The sequence below is a fragment of the Gymnoscopelus braueri genome (genome assembly GCF_963280865.1).
Source record: "Gymnoscopelus braueri genome assembly, chromosome: 6".
Lineage (NCBI taxonomy): Eukaryota > Metazoa > Chordata > Actinopteri > Myctophiformes > Myctophidae > Gymnoscopelus > Gymnoscopelus braueri.
The window spans coordinates 43,006,071-43,024,380 of record NC_137607.1 but is presented as its reverse complement, the minus strand read 5'-3'; the positions used below and the strand labels follow the sequence as shown (position 1 = coordinate 43,024,380).

Below are 18,310 nucleotides of genomic sequence, written 5' to 3'. Positions count from 1 at the left end.
GCACGCACACACACACACACACACACACACACACACACACACACACACACACACACACACACACACACACACCAAGACGGTAAACAAAAACAAATCTCATGCTGGTTTCTCCCTTGAATTGCTGTCCTTTGGAAACAAAGCTGATACATGTGATCAATCAATCAATGATTTTTAATCATCATACAATGAAGGAAACTCTATCTCCCTATCCAACATTAACAAAATGGACTTCTGATCAACATTTCAGTCACTCAGACCTTCAGGCAATAAAACAACCAATCAAATAATCAAAAGATATATTCTTTGAAAATATTCGAAAATTGAATTAAAAACGATTTTCCTCAGCTCGAAGAAAATTAGTAGAAGACTAAAACCCAGTCCAAAAGTTAGTGTCCTGTCAGTTTGGTTTAGTTCATTTGGAAAACCTCATAAAAAGGCACAGTACATTTGACATGATTAAGGATGGAACGTTAAATTACACAGTCCTGCTAAATGTAGGTCAACAAAGTTGAGTGTCTGGGTCGGGTGGAGCTGCACGTCTAAAATAACCTCCCTATAATAAAACCATAGACTGTTAAAAAAAACAAAAAACAAACAAACACTACAATAAAGTTAAAGTTCACTGTTTGAGAGGATTTCACGTCATCTCTAGAGCAAGGGTTCCCAAACTTTTCAGGCCGTGACCCCCCAAAATAATCAAATTTTAACTGGGGACCCCCCACCCTGACAAGCACATACATTTAGTTTGACTTGGTTCCAACAGATAAATATTGTAAAAATAGCCGAACTACAAGCTCACAACGCCTCGCACAGTTGTGAGCTTGTAGATCGGCTATGTTCACAATGTTTGCCCCTTTCTTAAGTAATATTTGACAATTTAGCTAATTTGGTATTAAAAAGGTCTAAAGGTCCTTAAATTGCCACTTTAGAAATGTGCAGATACCCTGTATACACTTATACTGTATGTTGGTTTGTTCACTGTAGAGTGAGACAACAATGTTGCACATTAAGCTAATCATCTGGGGACCCCCCAAAATAATTTGGTGACCCCCTGGGGGTCCCGACCTGATTATCAGACTGAGAGTGGGCGGGGACTATGGTATGGAACCAGGCTAGGTCCCGACCCCCAGTTTGGGAACCACTGATCTAGAGCAGTGCTTCTCAAAGTGAGGTCTGGGGACCCCCAGGCGTCCTTGAGGGGGTTCCAGGGGGTCCCCAGCAAAATGAGTTAACAAAGCATCAAAATCAGTTTAACCACTTTAAACCTATATGCATCGGCTTATTCGGCTATTTGAAAATAGCTTGTATTTTGGCAATCAACAAAATCTTGAAAAAGAAGACAGATCTTGTATTGGGGGTCCCTGCCTGGCACAAAATAATTAAATCCCCCTACAACTGTAGTTATCAAAGTGGAATCCAGGGACTCTCTGGGTTCCTTTAGGGGGGTCTATATATTGACCCTTACAAGTCTGTAACTGGCCCATTTGGTTCCATTTGTATACTGACATGACAGAGTTAAGGGGAAACCTTGAAATGTAAAAGTTTGAGAACCATAAAACCTACAATGAAGTTCAAGTTGACTTTTGAGCTGCAGCGCCCCCAAGAGGCCATCGCCCATAACCGGAAACAGTGCTTGAATAACACAGATGATTTCAAAGATGGCGGCGCTTGTTGGTAAGTGATGTTATGACTAAAATGCTACGCTCTTTTCTCTAGTTTCCTGGGGTTTTGTGAAGTCAAGAGTTCAATATGTTCATTAAACGTGCATAAAGTCATGGAAGCTTGAGTGTGTGACGTGTCCCAGTGCTCTAATGTGTAATGTTTTGCTCTGCGCAGACTGACCTTGCTCTGTGTGTGTTAGCATGAAGCTAACAGACTATTACTGCAGCAGTTAGATGCTGCTACTAGCCATCAGCGGCAGCCAGGAATGGATAGGATAACATATTTTAGATGTAATAACAATAACACTACAGACAGTCCATTAGAATGTTATATAACATTGACACTTTATACGTTTATGGCAAGACTGACGTAGTTTGTGATAATGGTCAGGGGGGGCTCAAGATCGGACCTTACATTTCAACATCATGTTAGTAATATTACTGGGATATATTTTTTTTTAAATATAAATTTAAAGGCTACCAGATTAGATAACAGCAATGCAGTCATTTCTGGACTAACCAAAACAAATACTGTCAGACTGTTATGTCATTCGGACATGTTATGTCATTCAAAATGCTGCAGCCAAGGTGCTCTCTGGGACAAGAAAAGCTGAACACATTATCATATACAGAATCACATTGTTTACAAGGCTCTTGATGGTTTAGCTCAGGGGTTTTCAACTGATATTGACCCAGGGACCACCATCCTGACTAAGAGCAACCTGGGGACCACCACTATTGTGCGTGGTGGGTCCATCATAGACCCACCCCACACAATAGTGGTGCGGGGTTCATGCACTACAGGGAGCTGGAGAAAATAGCTATAATATCAATATAATATCTAATAAAATACAGTGATTTTGTTTGAATATGATGGAATATGATTAAGTATTACTGTGATTATGGTAAGTTCACATTTCATATCACACACACACCATACAGTAAGAACTCCTGTAAGTTATTAAAAGTAAAAAAAATGTAATAAAAAAAAAAGTAAAAAAAATAAAAAAAAATATGCATGGCCAGGGACCACCTGCAATACCACCGGTTGAAAACCCCTGGTTTAGCTCGTGACCTGCTCACTGTAAACCAATCAAACCTCTCAGGTCATCAGGCACTGCTCTCCTAAACTGGTCCTAGCATCTGCTGGAAGTCAATACAATCATTAGTAAGCTGGAACAAACAACAAATATTTCAGTGTAATTTCCCCCCAGTATTATTCGCCATTAGTTTACATGCACTTTGTGTATCTGTTAGTTCATATTTTTGTTGTCCGTTAACTCTCTCAGTGCCAAGCCCCGAGTTATCCCGATTTTTTTCTGAATGCCCTCGGTGCCAGAACGAAAAATCCTGAGTTAAAAAAAATATATATATAATAAATATATATATATATATATATATATATATATATTAATGTTCAGAACCACCCAAGAAGATAATTATCTGAAGATTTGCAGCTCCATCCACTCTTTGTTTAACTTATAACTGAAAAAAGGCTGCATCTCGCTTCCTAAGCACTTTTTTTTTACTTTGAAAAAAAAAAATGCTGGCAGTTTAGAGAACATATTTTTTCATTTCATTGGCACTGAGAGAGTTTTAATGTGAAAAACATAACTTTACATGAAATATTCTATACAAATCAACTTAACTTAGTCTTCACAAGGACCTACGTTCTCGCGAGCTGTTCTCACTAATGTTGACAAAATCACTGCTAGGTTGAGTGGGCTACTTGTGACAGACTATTACTATTCATTTGACACACACACAGTTTTTTTTATTTATCTTATGATTGTAACTTTAGTACTTACACATGTTTGATCCTTCTCCTTAGCTGTGCCTCGCCTGGCCTCGTTTGGCTGCTTCTCATCGAGGTAAGAAGAACCTACTGCTGCCAGAATTAACCAAACAATAATGTATGCATGACACTTGCAAGAGTTCTGACTCATCTTTTATGTTGCTGACTGGTCTGCTCTGTTTCTCCACCATACAGGCCTATTTCACTATATGCTATCCAACAGAGGAGTCTGCATCGAAATGCTAAAAGCGAGAATTCCTCCACAAGGTGAGATTAGCGGTGAGGTTGATTTGTGGTATGAAATATCTATAGGTCTTCATTAATTATTAGTATTACAATAGTGGTATTCTTTTCAGTAAAACTTAAGTTCCTGAAAGTAGGCTAATCTTTAAACGGCAACTTCACCAAAACCTGAATCCTATTGTTCTGTTGTGGGGAGGACCTACAGCAGCACTTCCCAACTAGCCCATTTAGACCTGGAACACCTATTCGTTGTTATACCTTTCAATCCGGGAACCCCTTTGTGGAACATTAGCTGTTGCTATATATATATATATAAATATAGCAACATATTTTTAACTTAAACTTAGGTCAGGATTTAGAAGGCGTTTTTAGAGTTGTCCTCAGGTCTTAACTCATTCACTGCCACTGACGTAAAAAACGTAATTTTTCCCGTGGCTAGTGGGCTAGGGATGGGACGATATGAAAATTACATGACACCATTATTGTGGCAAAATGCTTAAAACTTAAAATGCCACTTTTGTTAACCACTTGAAACCCAACATCCCTATTCTGGGGGGAACGTTTGCCAACATTATAGAGGGTTTAAGTGGTACTGAATTTGCAGCTCAACAGAAGCTAATTCATCCTAGTGAATGACGGAGTACAATTTCACAATAAATCTCCGGCATACGACGATTCACTCACAACTCACAACCATTGTGAGTGGTTTTTTTTTAACGATTATCGACCCTATTCCCAACATTCTGTGTCTCAAGAGCTTGCTCTCTAGGTGGTGCTAGAATGTTTTATGACAGTTTTTTTCCAGTGCCGTTGAGAGTACGCTTTTTAGACACTGAATGGATGTTTTAAGTCAGATTGTCACTTGCCCTCACAGTAGTATGACGGGATTAATTTAAAACGTTGGTGAAGTTGTCTTTTAAAGCATCACTCTGCTCTGTGTGACATGTTTTCCAGTGTTGTTCCAGTCAGAGAGAAGAGCACGGCACTGGCTGCAGCCAAACCAGCAGCAGTAGCCACCAGTAAAGGAGAGTATGTCATCACCAAGCTGGATGACCTGGTCAACTGGGCTCGCAGGGTCAGTACCTGTCACTATATTGACGGTTGATACTATGCAGGATAATGGTACATGTCATGTGCTGGTTGATATCTTTACGATGTGGCTCTGTAGGAGATTAGCCACCTGTAAAGAGGGTTGGTCTGTGTATGTGTCTCTGTCCTTCTCTGGAGTCCTGTTCGTCTGGAGTTAATCTTGGAAACCGCTGGTCAGATCGGCACCAAATGTCTTGTGCAGCTCCATGCATTTTGTCCCCACATATATATATATTTTTTACATATACTGTATATTTAAAAAAAAACATTGGTATAACAATCTCTATATCAATCTCTTTCCCATGCACATTCTTCATGTAGACTTGATTGTTATATAATTGTACGCACCATACCCAGTCTTGCCCTTCACTCAATTCTCTGCCTGGGGTTATTCCACAGTTTGGGAGCCAGGACAGAAAAGAGTTAAGGACACTTGGAGCATTGACCAGGGTGTTGTAGGGATTGGAGAGACAAACGTCAAGTGATAGCTCATCTAATTATGCAGAAAGGGTTGTAGTTTTTAGTCTGCTAGTTGAAATATTGAAAGTTCATATTAACATTTACATATCAGGAGTCTAGATCAGTCCAACTAGATAGATAGAGAATGGCGTTAATGTCAAGAACACATAAGTGACGCATGAACATGTTTGTCTATTTTACTAGAATGTCACTCATCTATGTTATATCTAATTGTTCTGCTGTGTGTCCCTCAGAGCTCCTTGTGGCCGATGACATTTGGCCTGGCGTGTTGTGCCGTGGAGATGATGCACATGGCGGCTCCTCGATACGACATGGATCGCTTCGGGGTGGTCTTCCGCGCCAGCCCCCGACAGTCTGACGTGATGATCGTGGCTGGAACCCTGACCAATAAGATGGCTCCCGCTCTCCGTAAGGTAGGAACAACAACACAAACTATCGTTTAATCGATTAATCTGTGTTCATAGCACATTTGTGTACATAAATGTAATTCAAAGTGCTTCACCTTGTAAAAAAAAAAAATATATATAATATGTAATTATTCTAGTCTGTTTTGAGTTTTTACCACTGAAGCCCTGTATACTTTGTCGTATGAAAAATAAAGAAAATGGCACATCTACAAGTTGAGTTTGTAGAGCTGCTATTTTTTAACAAATATAAAAAATAAAACAATTTAACGTTTTTGATAATTTGCCCAAAATTAGGGTGTGCAGCAAAAAAGAAATGTGTAAAGTGCTTTCCAGTTTGTGTTGGTTTGTAGTTGTACATGAGCTCAGAAGGCACTGGGTCAGTTGAATTGGTAGACTGCATGTTATCAATTCCCTCATCACCGTTTTGCCTCCAGGTCTATGACCAGATGCCAGAACCCAGATATGTTATTTCCATGGGAAGGTAAGAAAACCAACACTACTGTTTTATATTCAACTTTTATATGTAACCTTTATTTAACCATTAACGAATACATTGAGACAAAGTCTCAAGAGGCAGAAATATTACACTGATTCACTAGAAATTGCAGGACAAAGCTCCATTAAAAAAAGAAGAAAAAACATACTGACTACCGAATGTTACTCCAGTGCAAGTCCATGAAGTTTTAAAGGCTTATTTATTGTGTTAACAATTTCATATACTCAATAAAATGTGTTATTTATTTACTAAGCCCTAAAGTAACCAGCTTTTAACTGGAGGCATTTGACTCCACATCTCTCAACGCTTTGCTTTCCTCTTGGAATAAATGAGATCAACCCTGTCTAAACCCATCTCTTCTTAATCAAATGAGCAATGTTTGTGACAGCAAAGTACATAATGGGTTAAGCTTTAGGTTAAAGTAAAAGTAGCCATCTTTAAGATGCCAACTTTGAGCATAAATGACATAACATAAATGCATTTGTTGACATTCATGTTTATCACTATTGTAAGACCTTTGCTCACCAAATAATCTCTGTAGATGGAATGTACAATGTAGTTTTGTAATAACACATGTCATTGCACAAAACAGATTAGGCCTCAGTAAAAGAATGCTGTGCTTCTTTATCCATCAGATACTCATGAGTGAATGACGCTATTCGCTATTTGTCAACTGGGTTGTGTTGTAATCCTAAAACCAAATAATAGACATATGTTTAGTTTACAAGTATGTTATGTCAAGCACACAGATGTATAGTAATTCTGTTGTTGGTCTAGCTGTGCCAATGGAGGGGGATATTACCACTATTCATACGCTGTGGTCAGAGGCTGTGATCGCATCGTTCCAGTGGACATCTATGTTCCAGGTAGGCCTTTCATCATAATGCTCACAACCTCTGCACCATACATCCCAGCTTTATAGGTCACTGTGGTTATTCAGTGTCCTTGCTAAATCGAGTTTCATGGAGTGCATGTCCTGGAAAAAGGACAAATTCAGATCATTAACTCTCCATGTAGGACAGTTCATAATTTTGTGTGAGCAGAATAAATCAGCTGTTCTTTTTGGTGGAAATCCTCTTCTATTACTACACAGTTAAGAATCCAGGGGCGTAGGTCATCTGACCAATTACAATTTAGGCACTTAGCACATGCTCTTCGGACCCAGAGCGACTTAAAAAGTGTAAGATAGACGCGTTTTGAGCTTGTACTTTCACTATTGTTGAAATATGGCTTAAGTGATCAATTCATAATGTGTTTTTGTTAATTTGGCTCCCAGAGAGACATCAAATGTATCTATTGGGTCTTGTAACCTTTGGGAACCACTAACTTGGCTCATACCGCTCTCTCTCACACACACACCAGGCTGCCCTCCTACAGCAGAAGCGCTCCTCTACGGCACACTACAGCTACAGAAGAAGATCAAACGTGAAAGGAAGATGCATATCTGGTATCGCAAGTGAAAAACAAGCCTGTATCTGTGTGTGATTGTATGTAAATGTTGTATTTATGGCTGATGATGATGCATAAGAATGATGATGACACTCAGTGAGCTGCTCAGCTGATTGGATGGCTGCATCTTCGGGAACCTTAGCTCTGGCTCCTCCATGTAGAGAAACCAATTTATTAAAATAAAGTTATTAATCCATTTAAAGTCATTGTTCTCATTTACAGTTGCTGTACTGGTTGTTATTTAATTCATACTTGATTGATTTTAAACCTTTATTTACACACGCATGCACACACACACACGCACACACAATGGGAGCTGCCCGATACAACAATGGTCTTGGTTGCATGTTGTTGGTCACTGCCTTGATCAAAGGGCACAGAAACAGCTCTTTCCCTATCTAGATTTTTTAAAATCTGATTCAGGGATTTAAACCATCAACCCTTCAGTCATAAGCCCACTTCTCTAAGCTCCACCACCGTAGCGACGCAAATGCTGATTCATTATGATAGCCCAACAGATTATAGTATTGTCTCCATGACATTGTGCTATTGATTGTACATGGTAGGGAAATACAGAATAAAACCAGGGTCCATAGTAATAAAGGTTCAGTTTCTCTGGTGCAGCCAATTCTGTTGTTCTATGACAAATATGAGCCACTAGGTGGTGCTTATACACTACATTAATGTGGTCTCTTGCTTTTACCTTGCGTCTTCACTGATTGGCCAAAGCCCAGTGCCAACTCTGACCTTCAGCCCCTCCCCCTTCCCACAGGGTGTTCTTGTGCAGACATGAAGGGACTGGACAGCAATCATAGAATTTACTGGAATAATATCCTTTCAGAGGGGAGAAATAATGCATCTTTTTGATTAATTATGTTACATTATTGAATAGCTTTAATACTGCTATTCAGTATTCTATTATTGCAACCTTTGTTCTGCTGCTCCTTGTCACTAATATACTGTAGGCGATCACAAATATTCCAGTATATTCCAACATTTTCGAAGATAGCGAAAAGAGCACATCTATTCATTTGAAATGGGGTTTAAGTGGTCCGGAGCAATATCTGTTTTTTTTCACAATTATGAATGCTGTTATATATTTCGAATTGACCTTATAAATACACATGCACATTAAACTGTTTCTATGACCCATGCATGTTTGCATAAAAATAATAGATTAGTGTTTCTTGCCAGACACAGTGTACAATACATCTGAGGCAAATATCACATGAACACTGCCAGTGGGGGTGGAGTCAGCCTGTGTGTGTGTGTGACCTACTGTAGATGTCCTCAGCAAACTTAGCATTGCATCATCCGTCCCCTGAATGATTAATGTGTCCATATCAGGTGGTCACTTATTCCCATGTGTTACAACCACGTACACTAGCAGATATTTCACCATTTTCAACCTAGCATCCCTATTTTTTTGCATGTCATTCATTATATGTGAAAAAATAAATAAATGAAAAGGCAAAATTTGCCAATGAACAAGCTCACAATGCGCTGCGAGCTTGAAGATCTGTTATGTTTTTTACATTGAAACGTAAAAAAAGAAAAGATATACACAGTGGGAGTATGTGATGCAATACCCGTGTTTTTTTTACCATCACTTTTGCTGGGCTGAAGATTAAAGAGTGAGAAATTATTTTCTTGAGGACCAGTGTCCTGTATTTAAGCGTTGCACAAGATAATGCTGCACAAGAATGCAGTGACATTCAAAGTTCAATCCAATGTTGATATAAGAGGTGTTAATCTTACAACATGACTGATGTCAAATTAACTGATCGAGTTGGGTCTGGGGACATAGATTTATTGAAACGTGTTGAAGCATGGGGACAGCAGACAAGTCTGTCTAGTGCAGGCACTTGAGAAGAATTATTAAAGGAGTAGTTCACCCAAGAAATGACTTATTTCAATTACACATTACACATGTGACGTGTAATTGATAGAAAATAAGTAATTATTTGGGTGAACTACACCTTTAAACCATATACATACTTCATTGACCACGGTCCCCCAGGGGTCTGTACTTGGTCCCTCCTTTAAAGGCTCCACAAGATTGTAGATCTGCTATCTTTGCAGAATGTTTGCCTATTTTCGCCTAATGTTCGCCTATTATAACATGCCCAGAATATGGAAGCTAGAGTTCATGTGGTTCATCATGGTTTATGTTTAATACAGTACCTAGGGACTGAGTTGGAAGATAGATGGATTAATGAATAGACTGGGCCGTGAGGACAGCACATCAACAAATGAACAGCAACAAGCATCTTAAAACACAATAGAAAATCATGTTAAATAACTGTGGAATGAGAATGTACTGTAGATAAGATGGATTTATTCAAGTACATGTTGACACATAGACATACAGTACAGAGGTGAGTTTGTTATGTTGTTGACATTTTACAATAAAAAACAAAGCGTAGGGCCGTTCACACTGAGCACTATAACTATAGCGATAACTATAACTATATCGTTCACCATTTGTATTTATTTTAATAGTTGGTGTGAACATAACTATTTTTATAGTTAAAATGCTCAGTGTGAACGGCCCTTACGTGTGGGATGCAGCGGCAACTAAACTTTAGTCTTTTAGGATGGTGGGAGTGATCATCTTCTTGAAGGAGTAATATTTGCATTCGCTGGGGGGGACAATGTCCATGGTGCTGGTGCTAATCTTCTCCTTCTTGAAACCGGCTTGGACCAGGTGCGACATCTGGGTCTCCTGGAAACATCAATGGAATGGAAAAATCATTAATGCATCATCCACTTATCATTATATCATTAACCTCCACTTTATCTGCACAGGTTAGTAGGGACAACACGTAGGTTTAATCTTGACTATTGAGATCAATATTAAAGGAGTGCATGGATTAAAGTTCTCAGTCGCCATGTCATTTGGATTCCATAGAAGTCAGCATGTCTTCTATGGAAGCTTGTCATGCAACGAAACTAAGCTGTCTACAAGCTTTACAACACGTCGCAGCAGTAAATGAATGCCCTACTTGATCATACTACAATGTCACATAAAAGCATCAAAAGTTGCATATCTGCAATCTGAGATGGTAGATCTGCTACTTTTGCTACTTTTGCTATTTGTAAATTTGAATCCTGAAAAGTAAGTTTTGGACATATGAAGTTTCGACCCGACATAGATGATTTGTAGAATCTGCCTCAGGTCTAAATGGGTTCAAATGAAACCATAACTAACTAAGGTGTTAATTAGTGATCTGTAACCCACCTCAAACATCTTTTCAATGTTGTCGTATTTGCTCTTGAGCAGCTCTCCCCAGGAGGTCAGGTTACAGTATGTGAGGACACCGCCGGCTTTCAGCAGCCTGTGGGCATGGCCCTACAAAGACAAGAAAAATAAATGAGATGATGTTATTTTAAGCTTTATTTACTCTGGTAAAGCTGACAGAGCGTGGATGTTCTATTTCCCTAGAGCTCCACCCTCCTATGGGGCTCTATCGCTTTTCAACCATGGAGTTAAGAATCCATAGAGCCCTGTCGTGAAACAGGACTAGTTACAATACATGCAAACACCTGTGTTTGCCTATGTTTGCATGTGCTTCCAGGTTTGCATTGCATTTGAGCACAGAGACAGGCACATTATTGTTGGGTTTAACCTTATGATTTTTGTTCAAACCACAATTTGTTTGTCTTGTAAACCAACAAATAACTTGCATCCATCATAAACTCTGGCTTAACTTTGAACAGTTAACATTTTTCTAATGACTTGTGGGATTGAATGTGATGCAAGGAATGTATCCATTCCATATTCATTGAAACACACGGGCCAGGGAAGTTAACTGAGCATGGATGCACTGCTTTTACAGCTTCCCTGTATAGCAGCCCTTGAATGGTAACCGTTCACCACTGAGCAGCAACTGGAGCAACTAGGGTTAAAGCACCTGCTCAAGGTCACCTTCATCCCTTCCTACATTTCAACTAATTTTCCCCTCTCTCACACACACACACGCGCACGCACACACACACACACACACACACACACACACACACACACACACACACACACACACACACACACACACACACACACACACGTATTAAGCAACTGATTCAATCTTTCTGCATTTGGGTTATGACCTAAATCCCCTAGAATATGTAGTGGGCACTGGGAGATCCTGTTGTGTTAATTCAACAAGCTGCGTTACTATCAGAACTGTCTGTCTGTGCACCATATTCCTAGATATTTATTGCACTTGGTGATTTATTTAATACAGTATACTTTGTCCTAAGAGAAATTGAGAAAATAGCCGCTCTACAAACTCACGCAACGTATCACAATATGTTTTTAAAATCTTTGGTTAGATTAAAGTGATTGTGTATGTTACCTTGATGAAGTCAAACTGGTGAGTGTGCCATTTGTCTTCAGACAGAGGGTACGTGTCATACAGGATGCCTGGAGGATTGGGACAATAACATTAACACATAGACACCACTGACAAAGCTGGTTATAGATGGAACATTTGACAATTCACATATTGTATGTACACTGTACAATAATGTTGTGAAATATGTCATTTATTCCAGTGTTGCATGATTTTACATGGCTCTTTAAAATGTAGAAGTATCTAACTTTTGTTTTTCATCGTGCTTGCATGCTAAAGCTACAGCATTCCTAGGTAGTGGGTATGTTTTTACGGATGTTGACATGTCTTTCATTGTTATTGTCCTGAATTTGTTGTTACTGGCAAAGCTGTGTAACATTCATGCCTCTTCGCCAGTTCCCAGTTCACACTCGTAAAAGAGACTCTAGTCTCAATGTGTTTTTTACTGGTTAAATAAAGATTAAATAAAATAAAATAAATGCCTGAGACGGCATGTCAAGTTATGTTCAAAGGCCTTTCTGTCGTACCGTCAAAGTGGTTGTCAGGCAGGGTGGGCACCACGTCTTCCCAAAGGCCCTTCAGAGGAACAACCTATAGAACAGGAATCACATTTACAAATGGAACCAAATGGATCAGTTGTGCACACTCAGAGTTATGAAGGCTGGGTCCTTGAAATGAAAAGGTTTGAGAAGCAGTGCTGTAGAGCTAGTTGAGCTGGTGCTCACCTTGTGTGGCTGAACTTTGGCCCATTCCTGCAGTCTGGCGAACACGCCGTCGTTGCACTCAACGATCCAGTGCTCCTCGATGGGGTACGACTCCACTTTGGTGGCAGCAATGGCCATGCCAAACCCGATCTCCAGAACACGACCACCTAATGTCATAAAACAGCCATTTAAGTTATAATTCTCTGACACCCCCCTTCCAACACGTGGTCAACATTGTAGCTACTTTGCTTGTTGTTTCAGGCCTTTTCCCAGCTGGTGTGCCCAGGTTATAACAATACTACAAGTCTAAAGCCCTGCTAGAGGCTGTGCTGCTCCTTATATCCACCTGGACAGAGATGGTTTAAACTGAGCAGCAATGCCATCCTTAGAGCCCTATGCTCTTACTAGTGGGGCCCAAAACAAATTTACATTAACATTTTGGTCGCTCTAGAGAAAATGCCACTCAAATGGTTAGGGTTCAACTTACGGACTGGGGAGCATTAATGCGATCAGTTTCCTGGCATTGGCAATCAAAGAATAGTTTCTGAGGTATGTTTTGTACAAGTTGAAATTGTGGCCTACAGGTGGCGCAAGAGGGGGGTCACCAAAATCCATAGGGTGCATCCTCTGGGGAGCATGAAGGTGCATGGCAATCCAGCCAGTAGGTTTTGAGGTATCTTGTTTTGGACCACAGTATTGGACAGACGCCCTTAGAGCCTTGCAGAGGGGGCTTTAAGTTTTGGACAGAGCCTTGCAGAGGGGGCTTTAAGTGCTCGGAATGCAGGGAAAGCAGTTGGTTGTAAGCATGTGATAGAAATACCAGGGGTGTCCGAGTAGGTTTACACATATGACTACTGGCTACAAGTATAAGCATATAAATAGATGAGGGGGAAGGTCTCCTCCCTGACCCCTCCAAACCGACAGGAGTATACAGTAACTGTCACATGATGTTACTGAGTGTGAAATCCCACATTGTTTCATAATCACAATTTAACTTGTAGTGGTGTGGTGCTACATGTCAATTGCACAGTGGTGTAAAGTAACTAAGTACATTTACTCAAGTACTGTACCATTTTTAGGTATTATTACTTTACTGGAGTATTTCCAATTTTCAGTACTTTTACTTCTACTCCACTACATCACAGAGATAAATATTATAATTGTACTTATTTATTTGAAAACTTTAGTTACTAGTTACTTTGTAGATTTTGATTATTATTACAAAATATACATTAACCACTTCAGCCCTATAAATACACATTGCAGCCATTTGAAAATAGCCATCCACAAGCTCACGATGCATCCCATCTCTACACAATTTGAGCTTGTAGATCTGCTATTTTCAAAAGATTTGTATACATTTGAAAAGTTGTGAAATGGGACACTCTGCATAATGAGTACTTTCTACTTTTGGTTCTTTAAGTACATTTTGATACCAATACTTTTGTACTTTTACTCAAGTCAATTTGGAATTCCGGACTTTTACTTGTAACTTTGTAAGTATTTCTTCATTGCTGTATTGATACTTTTACTTAAGTAAGGGACCAGTCGAAATTTACATAAGGGGGGGCATGGAGGAAATGTATGTGCCCTGATCTAAAATGCCATGACCCTCCCTTTGACAAAAAAAAAAAATCAATGACCCTCCCCAAGTGATTACAAAAAAAAGAGTAACCCTCCCCGCCTAGAAGTGTCACGATATATTGTGTCACGATATAGCCTATCGTGGTATTAAAATGTGATGATAGGTATTGTCATGATGTCATACTGTATCGTAATATTTTTTTAATTGTTTTTTTAATACAAAAAAAACACTTTCTTTTTTTTGCCGGTGAAAGTTAGGAGTTTTTACTGTATGATATGAAATGTAAAGCTTATCATAATCATAGTAATTATTAATCATGTCCTCCATCATATTCAAGGTATTTTGGAGAGAAATGAAACAGACTCCAGTCAGTCACTTTCAGTTTAAAGCACTGCAGAGGGGAGGTGTTGTGTGTCAGCTGATGCTCGTTGACGCTCGTTAATGTGACATGCATCTGCACTCTCAAATAGGCCTACATCTAATCTAAGATTGTATTATACTGTATCTGGTATTATAGATGTTATTTAGCTGTTGGAATTAACTAGGCTGCACTTGGTTGGTAAAGTCCAGATGACAAAAATATGAGGTTTGTGGAATTTATAGTTATGCAGTCTTATATAATATTATATTTGTTATATTAATGTCTATCTGTCCTCTGAAACAATGGGTTTATAGTTAGTGAGAACTTCACTTCTCCATTAAGCTTGCACAAATGTATTTATTTGTGTGTACAAAGCACTTTGTAATTGTTTCTAACTTGCTTTATAACGTTATTTATAAGATGATGGCCAATGTTGATGATACATGAGAAAAGAACATTAATAATATATCATATCGATATCATGCCCAACATCATGTATCGTATTGTGAAATTCTTGACACCCCTAACCCTCCCCATCAAATACAACATGACATTTAAAACTGATATGTCCAATGTTTTGCTTTCCACATTGATTAGAACATTGCTGTAGTGTAGTCAGTCTTGCTAAATGCACAGTGTATCTGTAGTAGTGGTAGCAGAATGGATAGTGTTCTCATCTTACATGTGGGAAACCCATTGAATCCTGGTCAGATTGAAGAAAGTTGAATATTTGGTAACCAGTAGTTTAAAACTTTTGTCACTCTGCCCTTTTAATTATCAACTACAGTGACTACAACTACACTGTTGCCTACATAAAACAAATTAGGCTATCAATTATGGCCTGATGCTTCTGGTTTTACTTGTGGAGCTAGGCATCTATACACAACTGTCCATATAGATCCACATTAATCACATGCACAGAATTACTTCAAATGATTATGAATATCCAGTTATAGTAGGCCTATTTATAATGCATCTCTCCAATAACGCCTGTTGAAGTTTTGCTTAATTGTTCAACCACCATCGTTAAGACGCTGAATAGATTTGACTGGGTCGTTCACACTCGCTGTGCGTTGATGGCTTGTTAACGACCGTCATTGATTCTAAATAGACAAGGTGTTACTTGATTTGAATTCTTTGTATCCTTTGAAATGGAGAGGGGTCATTGACCACTGTTCTGCTGTACTAAAAAGGTATATAAAAAACGGACTATTTTATCAATTCAAAATTGCATGACCCTCCCTTGGATTCAAAGTAAAATTAGCTGACCCTCCCTTGGACCAAAATTAGAAAGGCATGACCCTCCCCTATTTTCCTCCATACCCCCCCTTATGTAAATTTCGACTGGTCCCTAAAAACAATTGAGTACTTTTTCCATCACTACAATTGAAATCTCGGAAATGAGCTCCCCCCCGCTGATTTGGGTGCATGGCAAGCAGAGTTTTACGCACGACTATGCAATGCCATTCAGACGCACGGATGAGCCACAGTCTTCCAGTGTTGTGAAACGTGCCGAAGTGACTTCTGTTCGAGGCTATATAAGAGAAGAGGCTTCTTGGAATTGTCAGAGAATCTTATGTATAGTAACAGCTGCTGCCACACACCACTTGTCATCTAGGCCTATTCAATTTCCAGCATGGAAATACCGTCGAAAACAGTTGCACTTGAAAACGTTTTAAAACAACCATGCTCGCATGGCTCCCATTCAATCGTGCTATAATAGCGCACACTTGAGCAAATGGCTCATTGGTTCATTGGTTGCATACTTGTGGGTACTGGGTTATAATATAACAGCACGACCCGGACACTTGAGTTTATAACGATTATTTATATAACTTCGCACTGCCACTGCCAGTGCCAGCTGTGATTTTGCACGAAATCCCCATTTGGAACGTCTCCTCTCCCTCTGCTATCCGAGATGAGGTCCCACGGCGTCGGGTGCCGGCAGAGTGCGACACCGGCGAACAGTGGCCAATATTGTTGATTCTTACCCTTTTCCGCGTATTGTATACAAAAAGTAAAGGTATTCTACCCTGCTCTCAGATGTTTTACATTTTAGCGGTCAAGAAACTTAAGTGACAGGTTGAAACAAGCGTTTAAATCTCTTATTTAGTCAGCCTGTGGCGTGTTTTCCCAATGCAACCTTACGGGAGCAGTACTGCGCATGCGGACGGGGGTTGACTGGCCACAGGCTGACAAAAAAAAGCAATTTAAACGCTTCTTTCAACCCGTCGGTTAGATTTTCTTTACCGCTAAAATGTTAAACATTTGAGACCAAGGGGGAATACCTTTACTTTTTGGATCCGATGTGTGGAAAAATGTAAGAATTAACAATATTCACCGGTGTCGCACTCTGCCGGCTCCCGACGCTGTGGGACCTCATCTCGTAGCTTTACAGCGGAGGGAGAGGTTCCGATTGGAGCGAACTGATTTTGCACGAAATCATCGAGGCCTGAACATCGAGACCTAATAAAGCAAAGCACTTTCTTTCGGGTTGGTTTAACAAACGGGTTACTATACCTTTGGAAGCCGCTACGGTGGCCAGTGAGTGCATGTACGGGGTCTCCCAGCGCTCCATGACGGGCTTGCCCAGGATCTCCAGGTGCGTGTCCGCCTCGTTGTACCCGGCGCCCGCGTCATGCCAGCCGGCCTTGCAGTCCTCTCCCTTGGAGAAAATGGGCACTGCTGTGGTGGTCATTTTGCAGCTTGTTGTTGTTTTGTTGTTGTGTGGAGTGAGGACTGCTTTGTCTGTCTCGGAGGGTCCGTCAGAGAGGAGAGAACTGGGAAGGAATGAGTGGCGGCTGGGAGGGTTTATATAGGGGTCCAAAAGTGCTGACTGCGCAGGGAGGTCAATAAGAAGGTTGACCACTGCTGCCAAACTGTTGGCTGAAAACAGCTTCAATAACAATAATCCTACAACCAATGAATGAGTTACTCATGCATGTTACAGTCATTGATGCCATTGCATAACATTACATATAGTATAGGCTATATATAGGCCCTGTAGGAATAGTTAGACCAGTGGTTCTCAATATGGGGTCCGGGATTTAAAAAAAGCAGATCTACAAGCTCTGATGCAATGCGTTATGAAGCATGTATAACGACTATTAAAATAAAAATTGAACACAAATCTTGTATGTGGTCACTGGCACAAAATATTTTCAGATGGGGTCCACGGCCAAATACGTATTCATTTGGGGGTCCTTGACATTTGAGAACCACTGAGTTAACCATATCACATATATATCACAATGCATTTATACTTGACTGTATATCACAATGCATTTATACGTGATCTTATAAGTCATTACAAAATGCCTTGTGTTATGAATGAGTATTTATGAGTGCTTATGACTAGAATTATACAGTGTTATAAGCAGATTATAATGCATTATAATGTTTTTAACACATTAAAGACATGGGATGCATAGCAAGTGTTACTGTCAACTCCCACAGTGAGGCTGATTTGCGCATGTGGATGGTAACATTTCTGTTCTGTTCAGTGGTGGAAGAAGTACTGAGATGCTTTACTTAAGTAAAAGTATCAATTCCACAATGTAGAAATACTCTGTTACAAGTAAAAGTCTGGTATTAAGAATGTACTTGAGTAAAAGTACAAAAGTATTGGCATCAAAACGTATTTAAAGTACAAAAAGTACTCGCAGAATGTCCCATTTCAAAATGT

General features: G+C 39.7%; 2 protein-coding genes across 2 annotated transcripts; one reads left to right on the top strand and one right to left on the bottom strand.

The window, feature by feature from the left end:
* The first annotated feature begins 1,627 nt into the window (after nucleotides 1–1,627).
* Nucleotides 1,628–7,822, top strand: ndufs7 (NADH:ubiquinone oxidoreductase core subunit S7). The gene is made up of 8 exons (XM_080430831.1): nucleotides 1,628–1,674; nucleotides 3,493–3,532; nucleotides 3,652–3,723; nucleotides 4,654–4,774; nucleotides 5,502–5,681; nucleotides 6,110–6,156; nucleotides 6,949–7,037; nucleotides 7,534–7,822. Exons 1-8 carry the CDS (start codon nucleotides 1,647–1,649, stop codon nucleotides 7,629–7,631), a joined length of 675 nt encoding a protein of 224 aa, XP_080286957.1. The 5' UTR covers nucleotides 1,628–1,646; the 3' UTR covers nucleotides 7,632–7,822.
* A 2,139-nt stretch (nucleotides 7,823–9,961) lies between these two features.
* Nucleotides 9,962–17,414, bottom strand: gamt (guanidinoacetate N-methyltransferase). The gene is made up of 6 exons (XM_080429991.1): nucleotides 17,146–17,414; nucleotides 12,701–12,846; nucleotides 12,503–12,566; nucleotides 11,979–12,046; nucleotides 10,862–10,972; nucleotides 9,962–10,345 (listed from the first exon to the last, which is right to left on the bottom strand). The coding sequence occupies exons 1-6, from the start codon at nucleotides 17,321–17,323 to the stop codon at nucleotides 10,205–10,207; spliced, it is 708 nt and encodes a 235-aa protein (XP_080286117.1). The 5' UTR covers nucleotides 17,324–17,414; the 3' UTR covers nucleotides 9,962–10,204.
* Between the last annotated feature and the right edge of the window lie 896 nt (nucleotides 17,415–18,310).

Excerpts from the sequence above, each read along its gene's own strand:
- ndufs7 (XM_080430831.1), top strand. The coding sequence starts at position 1,647 with ATGATTTCAAAGATGGCGGCGCTTGTTG. Across the intron at positions 6,157-6,948 it reads TATGTTATTTCCATGGGAAG|CTGTGCCAATGGAGGGGGAT; the intron begins GTAAGAAAACCA and ends TTGTTGGTCTAG. Across the intron at positions 7,038-7,533 it reads AGTGGACATCTATGTTCCAG|GCTGCCCTCCTACAGCAGAA; the intron begins GTAGGCCTTTCA and ends CACACACACCAG.
- gamt (XM_080429991.1), bottom strand. The coding sequence starts at position 17,323 with ATGACCACCACAGCAGTGCCCATTTTCTCCAAGGGAGAGGACTGCAAG. Across the intron at positions 12,847-17,145 it reads CACCGTAGCGGCTTCCAAAG|GTGGTCGTGTTCTGGAGATC; the intron begins GTATAGTAACCC and ends TTATGACATTAG. Across the intron at positions 10,346-10,861 it reads ACATTGAAAAGATGTTTGAG|GAGACCCAGATGTCGCACCT; the intron begins GTGGGTTACAGA and ends TGATGTTTCCAG.